This window comes from Rousettus aegyptiacus, unplaced genomic scaffold (genome assembly GCF_014176215.1).
Source record: "Rousettus aegyptiacus isolate mRouAeg1 unplaced genomic scaffold, mRouAeg1.p scaffold_m13_p_4, whole genome shotgun sequence".
Taxonomy (NCBI): Eukaryota; Metazoa; Chordata; class Mammalia; order Chiroptera; family Pteropodidae; genus Rousettus; species Rousettus aegyptiacus.
In genome coordinates this window covers 4,172,835-4,195,416 of record NW_023416307.1, presented here as the reverse complement: position 1 = coordinate 4,195,416, position 22,582 = coordinate 4,172,835, and the positions used below count along the sequence as shown (strand labels likewise).

The 22,582-nt window shown below is 44.9% G+C and overlaps 1 protein-coding gene across 10 annotated transcripts; it reads right to left on the bottom strand.

Annotated features, from left to right (window-relative positions):
- SETD4 (SET domain containing 4) lies at nt 1-21,495 on the bottom strand. Of its 10 annotated transcripts, XM_036219338.1 has the most exons (12): nt 21,304-21,411; nt 19,858-20,035; nt 14,834-14,929; nt 10,721-10,758; nt 8,379-8,467; nt 6,581-6,725; nt 6,296-6,478; nt 5,510-5,684; nt 4,057-4,138; nt 3,179-3,259; nt 900-1,023; nt 1-270 (listed from the first exon to the last, which is right to left on the bottom strand). In XM_036219338.1, exons 2-12 carry the CDS (start codon nt 19,928-19,930, stop codon nt 136-138), a joined length of 1,221 nt encoding a protein of 406 aa, XP_036075231.1. In that variant the 5' UTR covers nt 19,931-20,035; nt 21,304-21,411; the 3' UTR covers nt 1-135. The 10 variants fall into 10 exon arrangements, with proteins under 10 accessions (XP_036075231.1, XP_015978949.2, XP_015978948.2 ...); XM_016123463.2 differs by having other exon boundaries at nt 6,296-6,725; nt 21,369-21,495; XM_016123462.2 differs by having other exon boundaries at nt 6,296-6,725; nt 21,304-21,410.
- Between the last annotated feature and the right edge of the window lie 1,087 nt (nt 21,496-22,582).

Below are 22,582 nucleotides of genomic sequence, written 5' to 3'. Positions count from 1 at the left end.
TAGAGTTAAATATATAACTGTTTAATAGAAACCAGCCATTGACTGTAAACGATTCCATATAAAATCAACCTTAGTTTTAAAACGTTCAGGAAGTCACACCCGCCACAGGAGGTGATCGAATAGGCTTCGCGGAAGCTACGTGCAGGCCGTTTGCAAGCTGTTCAGGGTCTCGGCAGATGCCTGGAGAATCTTCAGCTCTTCTGTCCACAGTGTTTCAACCAAACTCAGCTGGCTGACCAGAGCCCCTTCTGTATCTTTCATATAAGAAACCTGCAAGTTATTTTGAAAAATTTTTGTATTGCACTAAAATACACATAAATTAAAATTTACCATTTTGACCGCTTTTAAATGTACAATTCTGTGGCATTAAGTACATGCCATGTAACCATAGTCACTATTCAACTCCAGAACTGTTTCATCATCCCAAACAGAAACTACCTATTAAACAATAACTACCCACTTCACCCCCCACTGAGCCCCTGGTAACCTCTCTGTCTCCATGAACTTGCCTAGATAGTTCATACATGTAGAATCACAATTTTTGTCTTTTTACATCCTGGTTTATTTAACTTAGCATAATGTCTTCGAGGTTCATTAAAAATTTTTAATCCCAGTAATGTTTTCATTCAAATGAGCTGATTTTTCATTTAATTAAAACATTTACTGAATAAAAATAAAGGGGAAAGAGTACCTAATCTATTAGCAAGGATTCACGCACTAATTTTACCTATTAAAAGACTCAGACACAAGGTTAACAGTAAAAAAGAGATAACACTGACATTCATTTATTTAAGGCAGTAATTAAAAAACAATGCCCTAAGAAGGTATAACATCCCCACCCAACATGTACAGAACAAGTAACTTCTTTAAGAGAAATATGCAAAATTCTAGAAACATACCTTTTGGAGCACAGCGTTAGTCTCCTCTATGAAATATTGACATATTTTCTGGGCTATGTCCAAACTTGTTTTTTCATTTGTATCTGAAATTATTTCCCCGAGAAGTACTTTTTTCCAGCATGTACTAGAATCAAAACGTTCATTAAAATCACTTAGGCAGGCTCTCAAAAATTAAAGAAGGGTATTACAGCTCAACGCAACACAAAAACTCCTATTTTTCCAGAAGCATAACAAAACTCACTCCGTAAGCAGATTCCCTACCCTCTCACCACATGCAGCTCCTGTATTAAAGCAGACAAGGTTTATAAGAAGGAACCACAGAGACTAAGTGAGGTGACAGACACTCTTATCATCACACAAGACTGTGTCTGGCACATAAGTAAGTAGAGTCACGTCCACCAGCCACAGGAATAGAGCAGGAGACAGGAACAGGAAGATGAGGCCACAGCCGAAAGGACTAAGGAGCAAAAGAGGACAAGTTTTCCTTCTGAGTGGAAGTCCTTCCTAAAAAAAAGGCAAACTGAATGGAACACATTCCACAAAGACGGAAGGAAGAACCTACAGTGAAGTCTTCTTCCGCATGCACGTCATTCCCGTCTGCACTGCAAAGACCAACAGGAAAATGAGGTTCAGCGGGCAGGTAGGGCCAACTCTTCAGGCTGACAGTGCAGGTGTTTCAGGGTGGACAAGGAGCCGCAGCAGGATGCTGAGCCGGAAGGTGGCAGAGCCACCGCTGTGCGCTAGGGAGAAGCGCTGACCAGGGAGGAGAGGGTGGAGGTGGCCGAGAAGGGGACAAGCAAAGTGACTGCAGCATCTGAGCGGAAGTACACAGAAGGCACCTAGAAATCTGGAACAGCTGACGAGCCATGCCGGAAACAACGTTTTAGACAAAGTTGACAGCTAAAACCTCAGGAAAGGAAGAAAGGAAATTACTCTGTGCCAGGCAGTGTTTCATACATGACCATTATCTGATTTAATCTTTACAATAACCCAACAAAGACAGCATCATCCCCACGTCAGACACTAAGAAACTGAGAATCGGGAACGGTAAAGAACTCACCCTAAGTGACAAAGCTACTGAGGCGGAAATAGCATGCAAACACACATCAGGCAGAACCCCACACACGGGCTTTACCTGCCGCACCCCTCCAGATGGTTAAAATAGCACAACGGGAAGAATCGAGGCCTCGGCATGGCCTCTGGAAAACATCCCGTTATTTAACTTGAGGCTGATATAACTGAAAAGAATGCCTACCTTTTCCCCAGAGGGTTTAAAGAACGTTACATGGGTACACATGAGATAAAATGTGCAGTAAATGGACAAGGAAAACAAGACGAAAGACAGATGAGAGGAGGGAAGTCAAGACACAGCCCGGATAAAGGCACGCCCTGAAATCCTGCACGTTCGCGAGGCCCACGTCTGCCTCCGAGTTCTTAGTGAACGATGAAAAGAGGGAAACATAACAAACACAGAATTCACAGTGTCTGTAAGAGAAAAATGCACTGTCTGCTGAGCACACACACCTATTCCTGGTGTGGAGACCAAGCAGTCATCTTTCTGCATCCCTACAGGGAAAAAAGAGGCAATACCATAACAGCGTAACATGCATCACCGAATGAGCACCAACTACTTCCAGACTCTGCTAAGGGCGATCTCTAGGCATTACCTCACTTAATCCTCCCAACTGCTCGAGAACGGGCTTCGCCATCTTCAGGAAGTCCTCCCTACACCTGCACAGTGGCCATTCGTCCCCGACTCCCCGACAAGAACCCTGGCTGCAAGCGCGTGGGGCTGGGCAGCACACAGCTGTGTGAGCGGACTGTCCTTTCCACGTGGGGGTCAGGGCCGAGAGACTCAAGGAGACATTCAGGAGCTTTGCCAGGGGCTCCTCGGGCGGCCTCCCCCGTGGAAAGACCCAGGCCTCTCCTTGATTGGAGGGCAGGATGGGGGGCGGGTAGTGAGGAGCTCTGCTGCTCCTCAGAAACACCTACCTACTCTGACTTCCCTGTGGACCGCACCAACGCTCACACTTTGGACGTGTTTACCCTGAACAATGAGCTGCCGGTCATCAGGGGGAAATATCAGAGTAGAGGCTACGACGTTCTTGGGACCATGGACTCTGATTTTGACGTTAAAACCAGAATTCCAGAAATGGGGAAAACTTGGAAGTGAGACACTCACCACATGGGCAAGTTACATAGAGAATAAGCAACGCTAATATACAGGCTAGCATTCCAGATTCTAACTACCGCTCGTGACCAGCACACGTGGAACTTACAATTCTTCAGCTTCCAGACATAACAGCTTAAGAGCTGTGAGCAGCCTCCAAGACGGTCCATCCCATCCAAATGTCAAATTTCTAAAATAAAAAAAACAAGGACAAATCCTTAATTTCAGTACTTCATGATACCAAGGCAAATGGCTAAGATGTCAAATGTTTGTTTAAAGGCGCCACTAAACATGTAACCTGAGATCCTGTCACAATAACAAAGAGAAAAATAAGTCAAATTACTTAAGCATAAAGCCTGAGTAAGAGAAAATGCTTTGTGTTTCAGCCACTAAACTTGGGCGAGAGGGCCCCAGCAGGAAGGCACATGCCCCAGGTCACACTGAGACAAACGATGAAGAATTTGGATTACCCTGGAGATCAAACAAATGGCAACCACCAGCTAGACTTCCCTCACACTGAGGCTGGATTACTTAAAACATAGTTTTAACTAAAGAAAAAACTTGAGAGGGAGAGAGCCCTGAACCCTGTTTATCCCATCTGGCACAGAATCACCTGGCCACCCTCACCCGCGCCCCCAGAGCCTACGCTATGCTGTTGGGTGGTTGAGGGTCATTCCACCTTACCACATGTTAGAGACAGACCTACACTGGGCCACCAATCAATACACACAAGGCTCTCTTCTGGTACAATAAGTTGATATTTCAAGCTGGTATCTCATGTCCCCAAAAAAACTTTCTTGGAAAGTATCTTGCACATCCTATGTACCCCACAACATCAACCAAAATTTCCTGTACATAGTAAGTGCTTGATAAATGCCCACCTGTCAACCAGTGCAGGCCAGGTGGTATCTCATGCCTACAGAAATGCTAACCCTCCATTTTTCCATCAGAATTTCCCAAAGAAACAATTTTGAAAGAGACACTTACTCTATAAAGTCATGATCCTTTAAAATGGAAATCTTTTTGTTCATCTGTTTATCTGTTGATGGAAGAAATTTAACAAGTATATCTATATAAAAAAAAAAAATCAGAGATTTAGGGTATAAATCAGACAAAAGCATAGACCCTTCCTTCTCAGCTTGCTTTCCTTCCCACTGGCAATCGAGACATATGTAAAGTTTTATCTAAGTCATACCAAAAAACCTATTCTTCAAGTCCATCTCAATGAGATAGATCGCTATTAATTCCAGGGGAGGAGACCAAACGTCCAGCACCTCAGCTCGTGCTGCCAACAAAATCAGGTCATTAAGATGTTAGCAGGACTGCTAGGAGTTACACGCACCAAAAGTGCACTCTCTGTACAAACAGGAGAAAATGTTTACAGTATCAAGTTTTCAAAAGCTGGAATTCAAAACTGTCTGGATACCAGTGATTACAATCATAAACAACTGAAAGTGAATACACAAAAATTAACAAAATTATTTGGGGTAGTAGAGAAATGAAGGATTTTCCTATTTCTAACTTTTTTTTGTATCTGTTTTTAGTTTTTAAATGTAAAATGACTGATACGTAAAGTTTGTTCACAGATCAGTATTTTGTGACCATCAATATTAAAGTTATTCTGGTAACATGAGGCTAACCTCAATGCTAGTTTTCTACACGATCCAGCAAGGCCCCGTTTTTGCTTTTCTATTTTATTTTGATAAACAACACTGTCATTCTGCCTAGAGGGTGGATTAGTACCACCTCGATGGAGTTTCCATTTCCACTGGAACTTGTGTTAAAAACACCTCAAATTACACACTTAGTAAATCTCTGGCCATTTCCTCACGGCCTAGAAAACTGTCTCTGGTCCTTTAGAAGAAGGAAAAGAAGTTGGCCTTCTATGTACCATTTTTCATACTATATTTGGAATTGTCACTGCACAAACTTAATAGCTCAAACACTGCTATTAAAATGACAATACCGATGACAGTGGCTGGTTAGGAGACCACAACAGAACACAAATCGGTATTTCATCCTGGCATTAAACCACCAAAACAAGGACTGCGGGGTACATGTAGCTCTGTGATTAGCACAGCGCCTTTCTGCTCTCTAATCCTATCCTATCTTCCATGACAATGACACAGTCTCACTACCAAAGGTCCCTTTCTTTCTATCCACTACTGTTACATTTCTTAGTAGTTCTCCTGTTCTTCCATTCTACTGTCTGACCGGATTCAACAAAACTTTTCAGTTCTTATCCTCGGTATCGCTCAAAGCTTTGTTTTCACCTCAGTATTGAGATTATATGGTGGATAAAAGTAAGACCATCCCTACCAGGGGAAAATGAATGACATACGTTTTAAGATCTGCCGTTTTTATTAAAACATAACCACATTCCTCGATGGGAAAACATATTTAGCTCATCCTCGTGATAAGAACCAAAAGCAATCCCAACCTTGCGAGACGTACACGCACGCGTGAGGGTTGCGGGCGGCCACGAAGCCATACTCCAGCAGCAGCCGCTGGTTGTCGTGGGGGCCGTAGCAGATGAAAACCTCTTCGTGCCGCCTGCAGCTCGAGCTCGTTCTAATTTCATAGCAGCGAGTTTCCTCATTAAATGCTGCTTTTACCTAGAAAGGAAAATCGTTAAAGATTTTTTAAAGCAAAGCATAAACTAAAAAGATTAAGTTACTGTATTAATTTAGTCCAGATGTAGCTTTCAAACACCCATCGCTGACTTTAACCACACGTGGAAAAAACGCCACATCTGCACTTGGGTCTCCTGTCCACCTGGGCGTCACCCCACTGGTGAGGGAGGGAGTCTAGCCCAGGGCTCTACCGATGGCCAAATCAGACCAGCAGCAGTTTATTCGTCACATATGCAGCCACGCAGGGCCACGCAGGGCCACGCAGGGCTGTGCTCAGCGCAGAGTGTCCTGCAAGGGCCACGGGGAAGGGAGAAGGGAGTGGGGGAGGGGCGGGCTGCCGGCCAAGACCGTCCAGGCAACAAAGCACGGGTCCGGTGGGCCTGGAGAGCAGTGGGAAAACAGGGCAAAGGAAAAGGATGCCCAGGGGGAAAATGGGGTCTGGAAGAAAGACAGGAGCAGACCTGACAGCAGGCAGGTTTACCTAAAGCCAACGACACCTTTACCTGTGGTTTCACTCATATTCAAAACCACAGGTTCTACACGTCGAAGTCCTTCCTGTGAAAACAGAACATGTGTCCCCGTCGACTTCTCACCTGGACCCCTGGGCTGTGGTTCAGCAGATCCAGGTACGGGGCGAGGGCGCAGGTGTCTGGCTCTGCGGAGAAGCACTGCCTCCGCCGGCGCGCCACATACACAGCCCTGGTGTTGACGGTGCACCACGCCCACAGGAGGGCGCTGTAGCTGAAGACGCGCTCGACGGCCTCGGAAAAAAGAGGCTGCAGCGAACAGCAGAAGTCTCTGGAGGAAGCAAAGAACTCCTGCACGCGGATTCTCTGCTCTCTGGCCTTTGCTCTCAAAGGTTTGGGAAGAAGACTCACCACTTCTGGCTCCAAACAAACGGGGCAGGTATAGGTCTTCGGTAAAATCTCCAGGTAAGGCTTCCAGGGAGACCGGTCCCCTGCATGCTTTTCTGCAACTAAAAAGGTGCACAGAGCCAGCAGCGGAGACAGAGGAGGCCGCCACCTTGTAAAATGAAAAGCCAGAATAAAGGAATTACTTTTATTCAAAATATGGAGTAAGTAAAAGATACAGGCATCCTGGTGGTTGCTGTACTCCTAGAGGACAGCACACACCCAGGACAGGGCCTGCCTTCCTCAAGGCTTCCCTCTCGGGGGCAGAACCCAGACACGTGTTCTGAACAAGTCACACTGATGCAAGAACTGCCTTACTAACCTAGCTTTGTCTGCAGGAGACTCTTTTTTTTTTTTTTTTTTTTTTTTTTGGCAAAACACCTCTTTGCTACGAACTTAGTTCTCCGGTGTTAAAGCTTTGAGAAGGCCCCCCGTTTCACCTGGGTAATAATACAAAACCTGGGGTGGGGGAAAAACTGGTGGCGAGAACCCAGACATGCCCCACCTGCTGAGTACATGGAGCTACTTCAATTTTTCAGGAATTATATAGTATCGAAAATTCAACTCCTCAGTCACACAAGCCACATTTGAAGTGTTCGAGAGCCATCTGTGGTTAATGCTGCCAAACTGGACAACGCAGAGTGAAGTGCCTGTCACTGCATGAAGTTCTACTGTACAATACTAACCTAGACGGAAAAGTGAACCTGATCGTTATATACCTGTTAGTTCTGAAGCTTTTGTTCCTAAACTTACCCAATCTACTGCAAATTATACACTGTAGTATTTTTATTTGTTGCCAATAAAAAGATCTCATGTCACATGAATGTATTTAGAAAAGTTTACATTAATCCTTCAAAGTCCAGATTCTTATGCCATACGTTCTACTCAAAATTTCAGAATGATACAGAAAATATTAACGGTAAGAGCATCCTTGCTTATACTCAGGCCAATGAAGATGTATCAGCCCTCTTACAAAAGCATGCCAAGGGAGAAAAGTCCAGAACTTACCCTGGGTTAAGAAATAATATAATCTTTTAATCATCATTATTTAGAAACCCCTTCTGCTGAGGCTCTCATTCACTGTCTTCAGAAAGCCCCCAAAACAAAGGCCCCCTACAACATGAGACAGAAAATAGTTCTTGATTCCCACCACCAGCCTCCTCTCTTCTATGCTAAATAGTACTAACACTTTCATGACATCAACAGCTCTTGATAGTTGAAAGAGAATTCAAGCAAGTACAATAAGAGTAAAAACAGGAGAGACTAACTGACATTTGTCAAGCTCTAGGTGATGGAGAAGAACAGGCTATTATGAATCAACGCACTCAGCTGCGATTTGCTTCTATCATCCCATTTAATCTTCATTTTCTAGGGATAGATCAGAATTAAAATCTACATCCCAGGCAGCCTATTAAAAACCTTTTGAAAAAAAAAGTTTACAATGAATTAGGAACAAACTTCAGGAGTCAAATACATGGTGACAAAAGAACTCTAAATTATGGGCCGTGAATGCACAATGCAACACAAGTATGAGTTACTGTTGAATTGTACACTTGAAACTTAATGGATTTTGCAAACCAATGTCACCATAATAAGAATTACTTAATTAAAAAAAAGAACAAACCGCATAGAACGTCGTTTCAGATATCCACTAGCTATGCACAGGGGCTGGGTGGGCCCTAACGAACTATGTCTTAGGTGACATATTTGCTAACATCAGACTTTAAAGGAGAAGCATCTGCATCAGATGAGCATGGTCACTTACTTGGCAACGTACGCCCCTAAGTAGCTCCTGATCACTGTGTCGGTGGTGAGCAGGCAACTTTCAGGCAACGAAATGATCACCTGTCCCTCCTTACCAAAAAAGAAAGTAAAGTTTAGTGCTTTGGGAAGGACCACGAGTATGCGTCCTTCAAAATCCTTGATTCCCCCATCATCTACTAAGAACCCGGGACAACCCAGCCACAGACCACCCAGGAGCCCACCAGCAGACTGACTCCCAAGCCCTTGAGTCAGCAGATGCAGGCAAGGCTGCTCCAGCCCAGGCTAGCCCCGCCCCCCCCCAACAAGAATTAGAGGCTAGTTATTAGACTGATGCCCACCGCCAGTCGACCTTTCACCACAACAAAGGAAGTGGTGACACTCTGACACCTCAAGCCATATTGTTCCTTCACCTTCTTACACCAGGAAATTGTGCCACCTATGAGACACAGGCAGAAACCACCCGAAAAACTCTGCCCAGTGCAGTCCACGAGTCCAGTGACTGCTCCGCCTGTGCCAGCTGGCTGAACAAAGGGCAGCCCGCCCAGCACAAGGGCCCCCTTTAACCACCTGCGAAGGTATAGTTCTCAGTTCCTCTCACTAAAATAGAAACATGGAAGAATGAAGAAGATGTCAAGTAATAGACACCAGAAATAAATAAGGCACAAATAGGCCAGATGTAAGATCCTGCTTTTACAGCTGCATCTGGGCTGCTTAGAAATCTCAGCCAAAATCATCTGGGTGCGACTTCCTGTGTCCACATCTAAAAACTGAAATTAAGCTAGGTGATCACTGCCACCCCTCCCTGCCCTGACATCCGTGACTTTTTCATTTTAAGAAAAGTCACCTGGTACAATGTTCTTCATCTTGGTTGGAGTAAGTAAAAACTCATCACACTGGAAACTTAAAATCTTTGCCTTCATATATAAAATGTGTCTCTATTTTCAAAGAATTTAACAAAAAAGTCATTTAAAAGTACGTGTATAAAGTGCACAGCTGAAAATTATTGGATTTCGTTAACCAAGGCACCATAAAATAAATTGTAAAAAGAATAAAAGTACACGTAAAGCAACTGCCAATCATCATTTCATGATCTAAACAAACACCTGTAATTGCTGCTGTATACATGAAAGCTTTCTCTCTCCTTCCCAAATTCTGCTATAGAATGAAGCCAGTTATACCTCTATTCAAAAAATAAAGACTGCACAACAATGTGAATAATTTAATACTACTCAAAATGGCTAAGATAGTAAATTTTATGTTTTTACCATAATGAAAATTTTAAAACAACATAAAAATAACATAACAGAATTACAATATTAAAAGCTACCATTTTTTAGGTTAAACATACGTACATAGCTGGGTTTTATAGGAATTAAATTAAAAAATTAAACACAAACTTAAATCATTTTTAAATAATTCAAAATCAATTAAGGAATCAGTTTGTAGCTTTACAGGAAAGTGTGTGCTAGGTGTCCTTTAAATAGCATAGAAAGAACTAAAACAGACCTTGGAGGTCTCCTATGCCATTCACCTCCTCATTTTCCAGGTGGGGAAACGCAAGTCGAGAGGGCTAGGGGCCTTGCTCCCTCCAGGCACCACGGCTAGCGAAGGCCACACCAGAACAGGCTCTGAGGCCACCCCAAGACAGGCTCCAACGCCACCCCGGGACAGGCTCCCAGGCCACCCCTCTGCTTGCTCGGGGTCACCAAATGCCTCACACAGCCTCTCAGCTGAGAGCTGCTCCCTCCCTGGCACGTGTAAAACGTGATCTGACTTAGAGAAGGTGCTGTGGCGGAGACTATAGGTGCCCACCCCGGCACGCCTCCGCCCCTCCTCCCTACCAGTCCCATCAGACGGGCACAGGGCCGGGGGAGGGCCGAACGTCTCCCCTTCCTCACAGCCGGCCGGGGTCGTGTCCCTGGAATTTCTTTGACGGGAGAAGTCTGCTTTCCTTGCCCCCTTGCTTGGTCCTGCTGCTCAAGCTCCAGGAGCTTCCCCCGGACCTGAGGGTGAAGGGCTCCCTCCAAGGACGTGGAGACAGGGCTGAAAGGGATCTGGGCCTCTGATGGCCATGCGACCACCACAGTGGCCCAGGTCTGCCGATCCACGCTGGGTTACGTGACGGTAAAATGAACTGCCCAGTTTAAGCATTTTACCTTGGGTTTGTCTCATATGCAGGAAACTTAATTCTGACAGAATTGAATTCAAACACACCCATTAGGTAAAAAAAAAAAAAAAAAAATGCTTATACATCTGAAATATCTTTAATTCACTTGATTTCAATCAGAAAAACAAAGCAGCAAAATCTATACTGGGTTCCAAGGAGAAGAAAGAGATTCTCACCCGCAGGGATGTTCTGCTCATCAGCCCTCTTCCTGTACCTGGAAAAGCAGACAAAAAGGTAAATCCTACCATACCTCCCAGGCCCCAGAGAAAAGACAGGAGTGAACTTCAGAATTACAAAGCTAAAGCTGGGTGGGTGTCTCACATCCTTTGCCTCCGAAGGGCAGGGGATCAAGAAGCTACTATGGAAAGTGTCCTAACCTCTGTTTGGCCTTGGAATGATTGAACAGCAGAACAAGCTTCAGAGTCACAACCTAAGGATCCTGGACTTCCACAGATCTGCGGCTAGGTCTCTTAGCGGGAAATTTACGCTGGGCTCTCTCCCCTGGGGCCTACCAGCAGGTGTGGACGGCCCACCCCAGAGACGTGCCCCTTAACGGGGCGAGGTCAGTGGGACAGACCCAGGGCAGCTGCCCCCTGCGAGCCAAGGCTGGGGCTAGAGCACAGCCATAATGACAGTACCTTTGCCAGCTGCCCTGCCAACCCCACTGAGATCCAGACGCCCGCCCCTCTGGGCCCGAGGTAATCCCTCGCAAATCAGACTCCAGCTTTCTGGCCGACACGGGTCCAACATAACCCGTGATTATTACATCCGCCTGCCTCTTCAAATCGTAGTTCTTGACCTTTTTCCTCTCAGCTAAGCAGGGGGCGGGAGGGCTTAATTCACCAAAGGTCGGTCAGTCACTGCAGGACTGGAAGCTCCTGGTTCACGCTGGGGATTCCTGCCTCGCACCCGGACTCGGGGACTCGGCGTCTGGCAAGTCTGCCTTGACGAGTCCTAACTCATCTCCCCACTGAGACGCACGCTGCCTGACCAGACACGACTTTGGTTTTAAGAGCTTACTTAATTTCTTCCATGTGTCCCACGGTACACTTTATCATCCCATGGGACAGAAGCCTTCTTGGAATCAATTGCTAACAAAAGGATTTTTTTTCTCTATAGGGCTAGCCTTTAAAAGCCTCCTGTGCTAATTTAATTGGAAATTTCTCTCCAAACACATATATGAACCTAACATGGAATATGGAATAAACCTAGAAAATATTTTACCTGTACTTCTACAAGAGAGTGTTCAACAGCAGGAAACAGACCACAGCAACCTGCACTAGCAAGGTAGGTAGTGGCCATTAGGATCTTATAAGAGCAAAGCTTATCACAGACCTCTCGCCGCCTTAAAATTTCTGCTATCATAAATCCAGATAGGCGGCTCAAGTATGGCCAGTGCTTTAATGGCAAGAGGAAATAGTTCCCAAAGTATAAATCAGGTTAACGTAGGGAGGAGGCAGGAGAATTAAAAATGTTAATCAAGCTACACTCAGAGACTGCAATGTGCTGATCAGCCCTGCGGCCAGGCCAGGAGAACAAAGGGAGATTTCTGCGGGGATGCTAACGGCCCGTTTCCCACACGGTGAAGGGGAAACAAGGAACAACAGAGTCCTTCAGTGGCACCGTACACAAAATAAAATCGGTCATTCCCTGTGGCTCACGCCACTGGGCACCAGCAGGCCTGTCACGCTACCTGTTCTTACCTTTTCAGCTACCTGCTCTTCCGCTTGTGGTATCAAAAGAAATGGTTAACAAAGTCTTTTCAACTATAACTCACAGGAACTAGAATGTAAGCTCAATTCCCTACACTCAGGGTCCCTCTCGTTGTCTTTGTCTCGATACTCTCTCTTGGTCCCCTCACTGTCCCCCTCACCCTGCCTCTGAGAGGGGACCACGCTCTCTCTGTGGAGTGCTAATCCCTTTTCTAACAAATTTTCCTTCTGCCTCTAACTTTGGCGTGTGTGTTGAAGCCTTCTTCTCTCGGTGCAGGGTGTGGTCTCCCTGACACCGCCCGCTCGGGCGACTCTGCCCTGTCCTGCGTCAAGGTGAGAGTCTCAAGACTGAATCCTGCTTGTGACTTAGGAGCTTGCCTTGCCCTCCCACAAACTAAGATTAAGTCCCCGGCATTCTGTACATTTTGACAGACACCCATCAACGCTCCCACCATAAGCTGGCTGTGAGATAAAGATGTAGGAAGGACTTGGGAAGGTGCCGTGGACCGAATGTTTGTGTTCCTCCATATTCACACGTGGAAGTCCTAACCCAGCAACGGGATGGCATCAGGAGGTGGGGCCTTTGGCAAGTGATTAGGTCGTAAGGGTGACGCCCTCGAGAATGGGGTTTAGTGCCCTCAGAAAAGGCACAAGAGCTTGTTCCAGCTCCCTACACCCCGCTGTGTGAGGATGCGAGAAGATGGCAATTAGCCAGCCAGGACTCAGACACTGAACCTGCCCGCACCATGACCTTGGACTTCCCAGCCTCCAGAACTGAGAAATAAAGGTTCAGCCACCACTCGGTGGCAGTCACAGCAGCCCGAGCTGACTAGGACGGAGGCTCCCGGCACCAGAGCTGCAGTAGCGGGCTCTGGTCACCGCCAAACCGTTGTGCTCCAGCTGCTGCATGGCCGCAACCCTGGAGGTGGGCCCAGAGAGCCGTCCTGCTTCTGAAACCAGTAACGCTTCACTGCTCCAAATTATGTACAGATGACTTATTTTCAGACATTCCCCTGAAACCACGTATGCCGATTCCTGCTTGATTTGAAGCCGATCCTTCTTAAGGCAAAGCGACACTGAGGGGCGGGCAGGCCCTAGGCGCAGTGAGTCCACCCGATCATCTCGTGAAGAAGTCTATCTATTGCAATCTAACGGTACGGCTTTTAGTGCCCATTTCTTGACACGCAGAAACAGGAAGTTACCCATTCTGTTAGAGGCTGACGAATATGGTTCACCACTGTTAAGTAGAGGCAGCCCTACTAGAAAATGGCTCAAATCAAATGTTCCAGCCCATAGTCATCATGTGTAACTGGGAACAACTTTATGCACATTGTCGCCTCACTGGACATGAGGCACGCGTGGTCAATCACTTATCTTGAGTGACGTATAAGGAAATGAACCTGCTCAAGGCTAAGTTCCCGAATGGACACTTGAACGACGACTGCTGGCCGGCAGGAGCGCCCACCGGCCCGTGGCCCAGCTTTCTATCAGGTGGACTGTCTGCACCTGCGCTGTGCTGCCGACCTGCGAGGCCCCGAGCCCACGCTGTCTCTGCTGCCGCAGACCCAAAACCCTTCCGAAGAGCACCCCGGTCCTCCCCATGGTTACCACGAGCCAACTTGTGGACAGAGCTGGCTGGCCTTGCATGGAGGCACATGCCCACAGCAAGCTGCCCCACTCCTGGAGGAAACAGTCCCAAAGGGGGCATGCTAGTGCAACCTCCACGCCGATCTCCTTGACTGCCAGAGAGAATGTGAATCCACTCTGCTCGGGGGCTGTCAAAGCTCCGGCCACACAGAGGGCTCCTCTTCCAACCCCTGTGGAGCCCAGCCACAGGCCCAGCCGCAGGCCAGCGGATGGAGCAACATTTGCTGGGGCCTCCCGGGGACTCCTCAAGCCACACACCAGAGGACACACTCATTCCTGGCTGTTTGGAAGCCTCCACCCCAAGAAAACTATTTCACACTTAGGGCCTAAAACTCAGGACCTGAGCTATGGGATAATCTTGCTGGCCTATAAGGTTTGAAAACTCCCATGAAACCACCCTAGTGTGCTGATGAGGTCACCAGCCACCACATCACACAGATGTCTTCCTGGTGAGCACCCAGTGAAGACATTTCCCTCAGGTCTAAGATCCAGGAATACCTGCACTTCCGCTGAGTAAACAACTTAGTCCTGCTTACAGTAACTAATTACATAAATTTCCTGGCCTGCTGGAAAGATGCTTCAGATTGTGGCTCAGCTCGAGAGGTGTACGAGGTTTTAGAATCATGGCTTTTAGGTACTGGCCTTATCCCTACCTTCACCTTACTCTTCTATTCTTATTTCCCTTTTTTAATTTTCTTTCATCATTTTGGAATTTCTCCCCACAAGCCCATTCAATTCATTTTTGGAACAAGGAAAAGTACGATAATCCGCTTTCACAAATATAGCTAGAGGGCAGGAAGCCTGCCACACAACACAAGGTGTGCCCCCCAAGAGAATACAGCCCCCCGGCAAGGATCACCCCTGCTTTCCTGTCACCTATACCCACGTCTCATCTGAGAAAGGTCATGAGAGTCAAATATCAGACCTTACCTGGAAAACTAGCAGGTATTAAGTTCGTATCTTCAAATTTCCTATCTTTAAGCCACTTCCTAAGCTCTATAAATTCAGGCTTGTAGCTCTCATTCACTAATAGAAAGAAAGAAAAATTACTAATTAAAATCACTATTTAATAACATTCCATTTAAAAGGAAAATCTCTGATGAACAGTCTCAGTCGGTGTTATGAAAAAGAATAAATTTTAAAATGCATAATGTGAACTAACAAAGAAATACCACATTATCATCTCAGAGGCAAGAAAACCAACTGATAAAATCTAACATTAATTCCTCGTAAATACTCTCAGCAAACGAGGATAGCAGCGAACTTCCTCTGCTAAAGAAAACAGAAAACCTGTAGCTGAGCGACTGAGTGCTTTCCCTCAAAGAGCGAGGATGAGGGTGGCTGTTCTCCCCGCTTCTATTCAGCGTCATACTGGCTGGCCTTAGCCAGTGCAATAAGGGAAGAAAAATAAATGAAAGAATCTTTTATGGGGTGAATTGTAAACCCCAAAATTCATATGAAGTCCTAACCCCCAGCACCTCAAAATATGACCTTATTTAAAGACAGGGTCTTATGATAAGAGAAAGAGCTATGCGGAGCTGCTGCCCAGGCATTTTTCAGTGTGACACTCTGCTCACACCCACGGTCTGCACTTTTAGATAAGGACCCGAGCTTAGGATTCCCACCACAGGCTCCCACTCTGCTTTTCCTGAGGCACCTTTTAAAATAACCACCTAGAGTTGAGTCCAAGAAAAGGCAGGGACTGCCCACTACCTTGTAAGTATAGTGGATGCCTGCTACCCTGATCCCTAACTCCTGCTCACTCCTGACAGGCGGCAGAGGACTGCCCTTCCCCTGGCTCACTGCATCCATTTCTGGGATCTGTAACAAACCCTGTGACTTTACATCTTGTGTGTAAATGTATTGAAACCGCACTTTCAATCAAAATCGGCCCAGGGTTTTCACTTCCCCGAAGTGGAAGCTCAGATGCTGAGGTGCCACCCGCCAACCCCGTGTGGGTGGCTAGAGCCTCCTCACTGAGCAGGTTATATAACCTGCACGTTCCTCCCACACTGCTCTGGTCCTCCAACACATCTTTACAGGAATAATCAAGTTAAAATGTGGTCATGGGGTGGGCCCTAACCCAATATGACTGGCATCCTTACAAAAATGACATTTTAGACCCAGATGTGCGTAGAGGGAAGATGACTGAAGAGACAGAGAGAGGACAGCCCTCTACAAGGCGAGCAGGAAGGCCTGGAACAGATCCTTCCCTCACAGGTTTCAGAAGGAACCAATCTTGCTGACACCTCGATTTTGAATGTCTAGCCTCCAGAACTGAGACAGGGAACTTTACAGCAGTAAATGCCTACACGAACAAAGAAGACCCAATTAAAAGGCAGGGAAAGGATTTGGATAGATATTTCTCCAAAGGCGACATAAAAATAGTGAATGAGCACATAAAAAAATGTTCAATATCACTAATCATTAGGGAAACACGAATCGAAACGACAGTGGATATCACCTCATACCCATCAGGATGGCTGCTATCAAAAAAAAATGAAAATAAAAAGTACTGGCGAGGGTGTAGAAACACCGAAACTCCTGTGCACCATGTGGGGGGTGCAAAATGGTACAGCTGCTGTGGAAAACTGCATGCCAGTTCCTCAAAACATTCAAAACAGAATTATCATGTGATCCGGCCATTCCAGATTAGAAAGCAGGGAATCAAAGAGATATTTGCCTCCCATGTTCATAACAGCATTATTCATAATAGCCAAAACGTAGAAGTAATTTAAATATCCATCAACGAATGAATGGATAAAGAAAATGGGGGAGGGTGTGTGTGTGTGTGTGTGTGTGTGTGTGTGTGTGTGTGTGTGTGTGTGTGTCTGTGTGCATGTGTATATATACACATGTATATGACACATGCTATGACATGGGTGAATCCTAAGGACATTATGCTGACTGAAATAAGGCAGTCACAAAAAGACAAGTACTGCATGATTCCACTTACAGGAGATATCTAGAATAGTCGGTTCCTGAAAACAGAAAGCGAATGGTGGTTACCACGGTCTCGGGGAAAAGTGGAGTAGGGAGTTGTTATTTAATGGGTGTAGAGTTCCAGTTTTACGAGATGAAAGGAGTTCTGAAAATTGATAAATTTTATGTTATATGCATTTTACAACAGTTAAAAATAAAAAAAAATTTTAAAGGTCTCAAATCAATAACCTAATAGAGAAATGTACCTTACTTATGGGTCAGAAGTTTCAATATCGTTAAGACATCAAATTCTCTCCAAACTAACCTATAGATTCAACACAATCCCAATGAAAATTTAAACAGGCTTTTCTGTAGAAATAGACAAGGTGATCTAAAATTCATATGGAAATGCAAAGGAACTAGAATAGCCAAAACCACTCTGAAATACTGATTTCAAACCTTATAAAGCTACAGTAACAGACTGTGTGATACTGTCAGGATCAGTAGAAAAGAGTAAGAAGTCCAAAAACAGACTCACGCACATAAGGACAACTTATTTTTTGCAAAGGTGCAAAGGCAATTCAACAGAGAAGATAGTTATGAGTTTGTTTGTTTGTTTTTTTCCCAATAAATCTTGTTGCAACAACTGGATCTCCATAAGCAAAAGAAATGAACTATCCACATTTGGACCCTATATAAAATTAACTCAAACTGAATCGTAGAGTTAAATATAAAAATTAAAGCTATAAAACTTCTAGAAAAGAGGAGAAATTTTTGCAACCTTGGATTAGGCAAATTTCTTCCATAAAGCAACAAACTGATAAATCGGACTTTATCAAATTTTTAATATCCACTCTGCAAAAGACACTGTCAAGAGAATCAAAAGAAAAGCCACAGAACAATTGACAATATTTAAAAATGACATATCTGATAAAGAGCTTGTATCCAGAATATCTTAAAGAACCCTCAATAATAAAAAAAAAAAAAAATTAATAAAAACATTGGCAAAACATGAGTTGACCCAAGACTGTCTATAAAAACAACAAATAGGCACACTAGTCATTAGGAAAATACAAATCAAAACCATGATAAGATAGCACTTCACACCTATTAGAATGGCTATAAACAAAAAGACAAGACGATAACAAGTGTCGACAAGAATGTAAAGTAAATGGAACTCTCATAAACTGCTGGTGGAAACAGGAAATTATACAACCACCTTGAAAAACAGTTTGATAGTTTCTTTAAAAGCTAAACATACGCCTACCATATGATCCAGTCATTCTACTGCTAGGTATTTGCCCAAAAGAAATCACGTGTCCATGCAAAGACTTGTACACAAATGTTCATAACAGCTTTACAATAAGCAAAAAATGAAAACAAGCCAAAAGTCCATCGACAGGATAAACAAATCATGGAATACAGTCAGCAATAAAAAATGAACTACATATACACAACAAAAAAATCTCGAAACAACTGTGCTGAGTAAAAGAAGCTGGTGATAAAGAATGCATTCTATAAGATCATATAAAACTATAAAATACAAATAAATCCAGAGTGACAGAAAGCACACCAGCAGCTCCTTGAGGATAGTGGAAGGGAGGGTACAAAGAAGGGCAAAATGAAAGGATGGCAAAGGGAAACAAGGAAACTTCCTGAGTGATGGATGCGTTCGTTATCTTGGTTGTGGTTATCATTTCCTGTGTGTATACATATGCCAAACTATCAAATTATCCACTTTATATATGTGACATTCATTGCATGTCAATTATACCTCGATAAAACTGGATTTTTTAAAATATGTGATCTAAGATATAAGGTTCCCAAAATATGTTATCACAATGTAGAGAACAGATTTTATCATAAGAGCATCTAATAAATGGGTATTTAATGAGCAAATACTACACACACGGCACAACACTGACCGCTGTGGGAAATGTTCAACGTGTTCTTCACCCTCAAAATGCTGATGTCTTAGTTGGGAAACAAGACTTCCATGAGAAACAACTGGAAAACCAGTAGGTCCTTAAGAATAATACTCAATAAGCACAATAACAAAGGGTGACGTTAGTGAGAATTGGAAATGGCATTACCAAAAATGAGATCTCAGCTCAGTCTTGAAGGTTAGAGAGAAAATGAACAAGCAAGGAGAAGGAAAACGAATGCCCTGGGATGCTGAAGAAGTATTTTGAGGAATGGCAGAGGTACAAGTGTGTAGAGTGTGCTCAGGGAACGATGAATAGAGAACATTTCAAATGCACAGAATGGCAGGGTGGAGCCACTTGTGCAGGGAGTTGATGTTAGTACAGGTATCATTAAAAAAGGAAAGAGCATCCCTGAAGGCTCCTGAACAAAAGAAATGACATGGAAACAGTCCCCTGGAAAAATTAGCCTGACAGCAACAAATGGAACAACCAGCTGGGAAGCAAAATAAGGTTGTAGGTAAATCAGCAAAGAGCCAGGTGAAATCACCTATGGGTAGGACAGACAGGGCGATGTCAACCTAAGAATGGCCAGGCAAGATTTAGTAGGATACTGGCTTCAGAGGGCAAAGAGGACAATAGTCACAAAGATTACCCCAGGTGGCGCTGACATGCATGGGGTCAACTACAAGAAGTGTTATTAATTTTTATCAAAAATAACAATTGTATTCATGTAGGCCTTTCCAGTTGGCCAAGCACTTTCACATACAGTATGTGGTTCAAACTGGGCTACACCAAACTTGAACTAATGAATTTCTAACCAACCGTTGTTATCTTACAGGTAATTAGAGGTCAGGAGAGAGGTCAGGACCAAAAACAGAAACCTGGGAGTCATCTCCAGAGAAGACATAATTAAAGCGTTGAGAAATACGTTCGCATATTCCCACAAGGATTAAAAAGAAAATAACGGCACTACTAAAAAAATGTATTAAGAAATATCCTCCTGAACACCGTCCATGTGCCTATGAGAAAAGCTATGTGCCTCTGTTAATACTAAGCAACGTAAGATTGCTTTTTTCATCACTGGCATCAGAAAAATCAAAACTGTACCTCCTCTAAATTGAAAACTTTTGGAGAGCTTTCGTCTTCTGATCCGGCTTGTTCTTCCTCTTCCCTTCTTCATACTAAAATTGCAGTTTCTGTTTAGCTGCCCAATCTACAACATAAGGCATTTCCTTCGCCTTTCTCCCCAGTCATATGATAATCACTGTTCTTTGTACCTGTCAGGCTTTAAATATATAAAAGTATATTGTTAGACAAACCATTTCTCTAAAGTGTTTTTGTATACAAAACGTTTACACTGTGAACTAAATCGTGATCCCCCTGCACAGTAATGAAATGCCTATTAGTCCCTCCAAATTTTATCTTGAGGTCCTACTAAATGATAATTAATCATGGAAATCCTCATAATCGACGTGATAATCATGTGCTTTGGTGACTTAAATCACCTCAATTGTAAATCATCATTTACTAAGTACCCACTTAATATTTTTGAATAATATTTTTGACTTTAATATTTTTGACTTTAGAAAGTCAGAGGGGGGGAAATCCTCTTTCAGCATGAAGTAAGTGTGTTCTTAGAACCAGGGGCCTGAAATAATTAAATGGGGTTTGCAACAAATTAGAGAGGATGATGGCCAAGGAAACAAAACAGAGAAATGATGATAGACTCTAAAATGACTACTAGAGTTTCTACATGTTACTTCCTTGGAAGCATAAAAATGAAATCCATTGAAAACGGCATGGTACAGATAATGGAGTATTATCACGCAGCCATTAACAAGAAGAAAATATGTGCTAAGATGGAAAAATGCCCAAGATATATTATGTGAAAAAATGAAGTTGCAGAACATTACCCAATGGTCCCTTTTAGGTTTGCTTTTGAGCACACTATATGTTTATAAAACAAGAGGATTTAAGGAAAGATATTCCAAAATGTACCAGGGGCAGGGGCTTTTACTATTACTTTGTTATCCTATTCTGTGATTTACATATGCATGAGTACACGAGGGGGCATACTATGACTATTACTCATGTGCATAACTGGGCATTTTAACCATACAACTGATTTTTAAATCTAGTACTAAAAAATACCGGACAGAAATGAATCAAGATGAGAGCTCCGGGAACTATTAACATCGCCCAAGGCCGCGGAAGGGTCCCCGCAGGGGCCGAGAGCTGCGCCCGCACTCGGGACGAGAGGCCCCACAACGCACCCGAGGCCCAGCGAGCGAGCCTCACACATGGAGCCGGGGTGACTGCACGGCTAGCCACACGGTGCCGCCACCAGCCTCCGGACGCGGCCCGCGCCCGCCGCCCTCGGACCGCATGGGCCTCACGCGCGCGGCTCACAAAGCCCCGGCCTCCGGCCCCTCCGCATCTCCCAGCGCCTCAACAGCGGCTTCTTGTTGACACTTGCTAAATGAACGTCCGCCTAATGCGACGTTACTGTCCGCGCAGTTTAACGCCGGGCCTGGCCGAGGTACGCGTACCGACCTCGTACCACTTTCAACACCGACTAAGACGTAAGCAGAGGCTCACAGCGCGCCGGCTCCCGTTACCTGCGCAACGGGAAGCGACCCCGCCTCACAACCCCTTCCGGCTCACAACTCCTTCCGGATCACAACTCCTTCCGGCTCACAACTCCTTCCGGCTCACCCCCGCGCCGGCAGAGCCGCCAAGATGGCGGCCCCCACGGAGCCCAGGGCACGTGGGGACCCGAGGCGGCACCCTAGGTGACCTCGATTCGAAGAACGGGCCACAGAGGAAGAGACGGAGCGTCGTCGGGCCCGCCTAAGTCTTCACTAACCCAAAGCAACTCTCCGGCCGCCAGGCGGAGCCCTCTCTCCGCAGCAGGCCCACGCCTCGCTCATGCGCAGTGTGTCCCGGGTGCGCTGAGGCTGGCTGAACAAGCTGTGGTCTAGGACCGCGGACCCCCAACCAGGCGCAAGAAAACCTGGTGTGCCGCAGGACTTAGGGGAACGTGCGCTCTGTATAAGGTGGAGCTCAGTTTCTGCCCCACCCTGATTATGGGCTTTGCTTAGTGACTTGATTCCAAAGTACAGTTCAGTGTAGAAAGGGGGGAAAGTAACTTTAAAGTGCAGAAATGTGACCAGCACTGCCTTGGCCGGGTGAAGAGGATTAATTTAACATCATCAGTGAAGAGTTATGTTGATGATATGGTGGCTAAAAAATGACTGCTAGAAATTTATTACTTGCAGGAAATTACTATCACCATAGGAACATAGGCTTTTAATTACAGGAACATAACATTCTAATAACAAGCTTTCTGCTTCTGTACTCCTGCTTGCAGACCCAACCTGTGGGTCGACAGGTAATGAATAGAAGAAAAATAGACCTTTGTGTTCAAACAAAATGAGGAATGGAATTTGGGGCTTAAAAACCCTATACCTCTACATTTCACTGCTGCTTATTTTGGGGTCTGCATACCCCTGGCAGACTCAGCTGGCTGAATAAAGAGTGTGTCTCCTATAACTCACTGAGTTCTGGTGGTCCCTGTGTCTTTCGGGGGCTGGTGGCTACAACAATAGCATGCCTGGGATGTAGGAAGGGTACTTCACCTATGTGGTAGTCCTCCCCAGAACCCCAGTTCTTTCTTGAGAGAAACATCAAACAAACCCCAAAACTCCTGATCAGTACTCCTAAAATCTGTCAAAGGTCATTAAAAACAAACTCAGAATCTCATAAATCAGAGGAAATTAACGAGACATGACAGTGAATGTAATGGGATACTCCGAAGGGAATCCTGGAATAG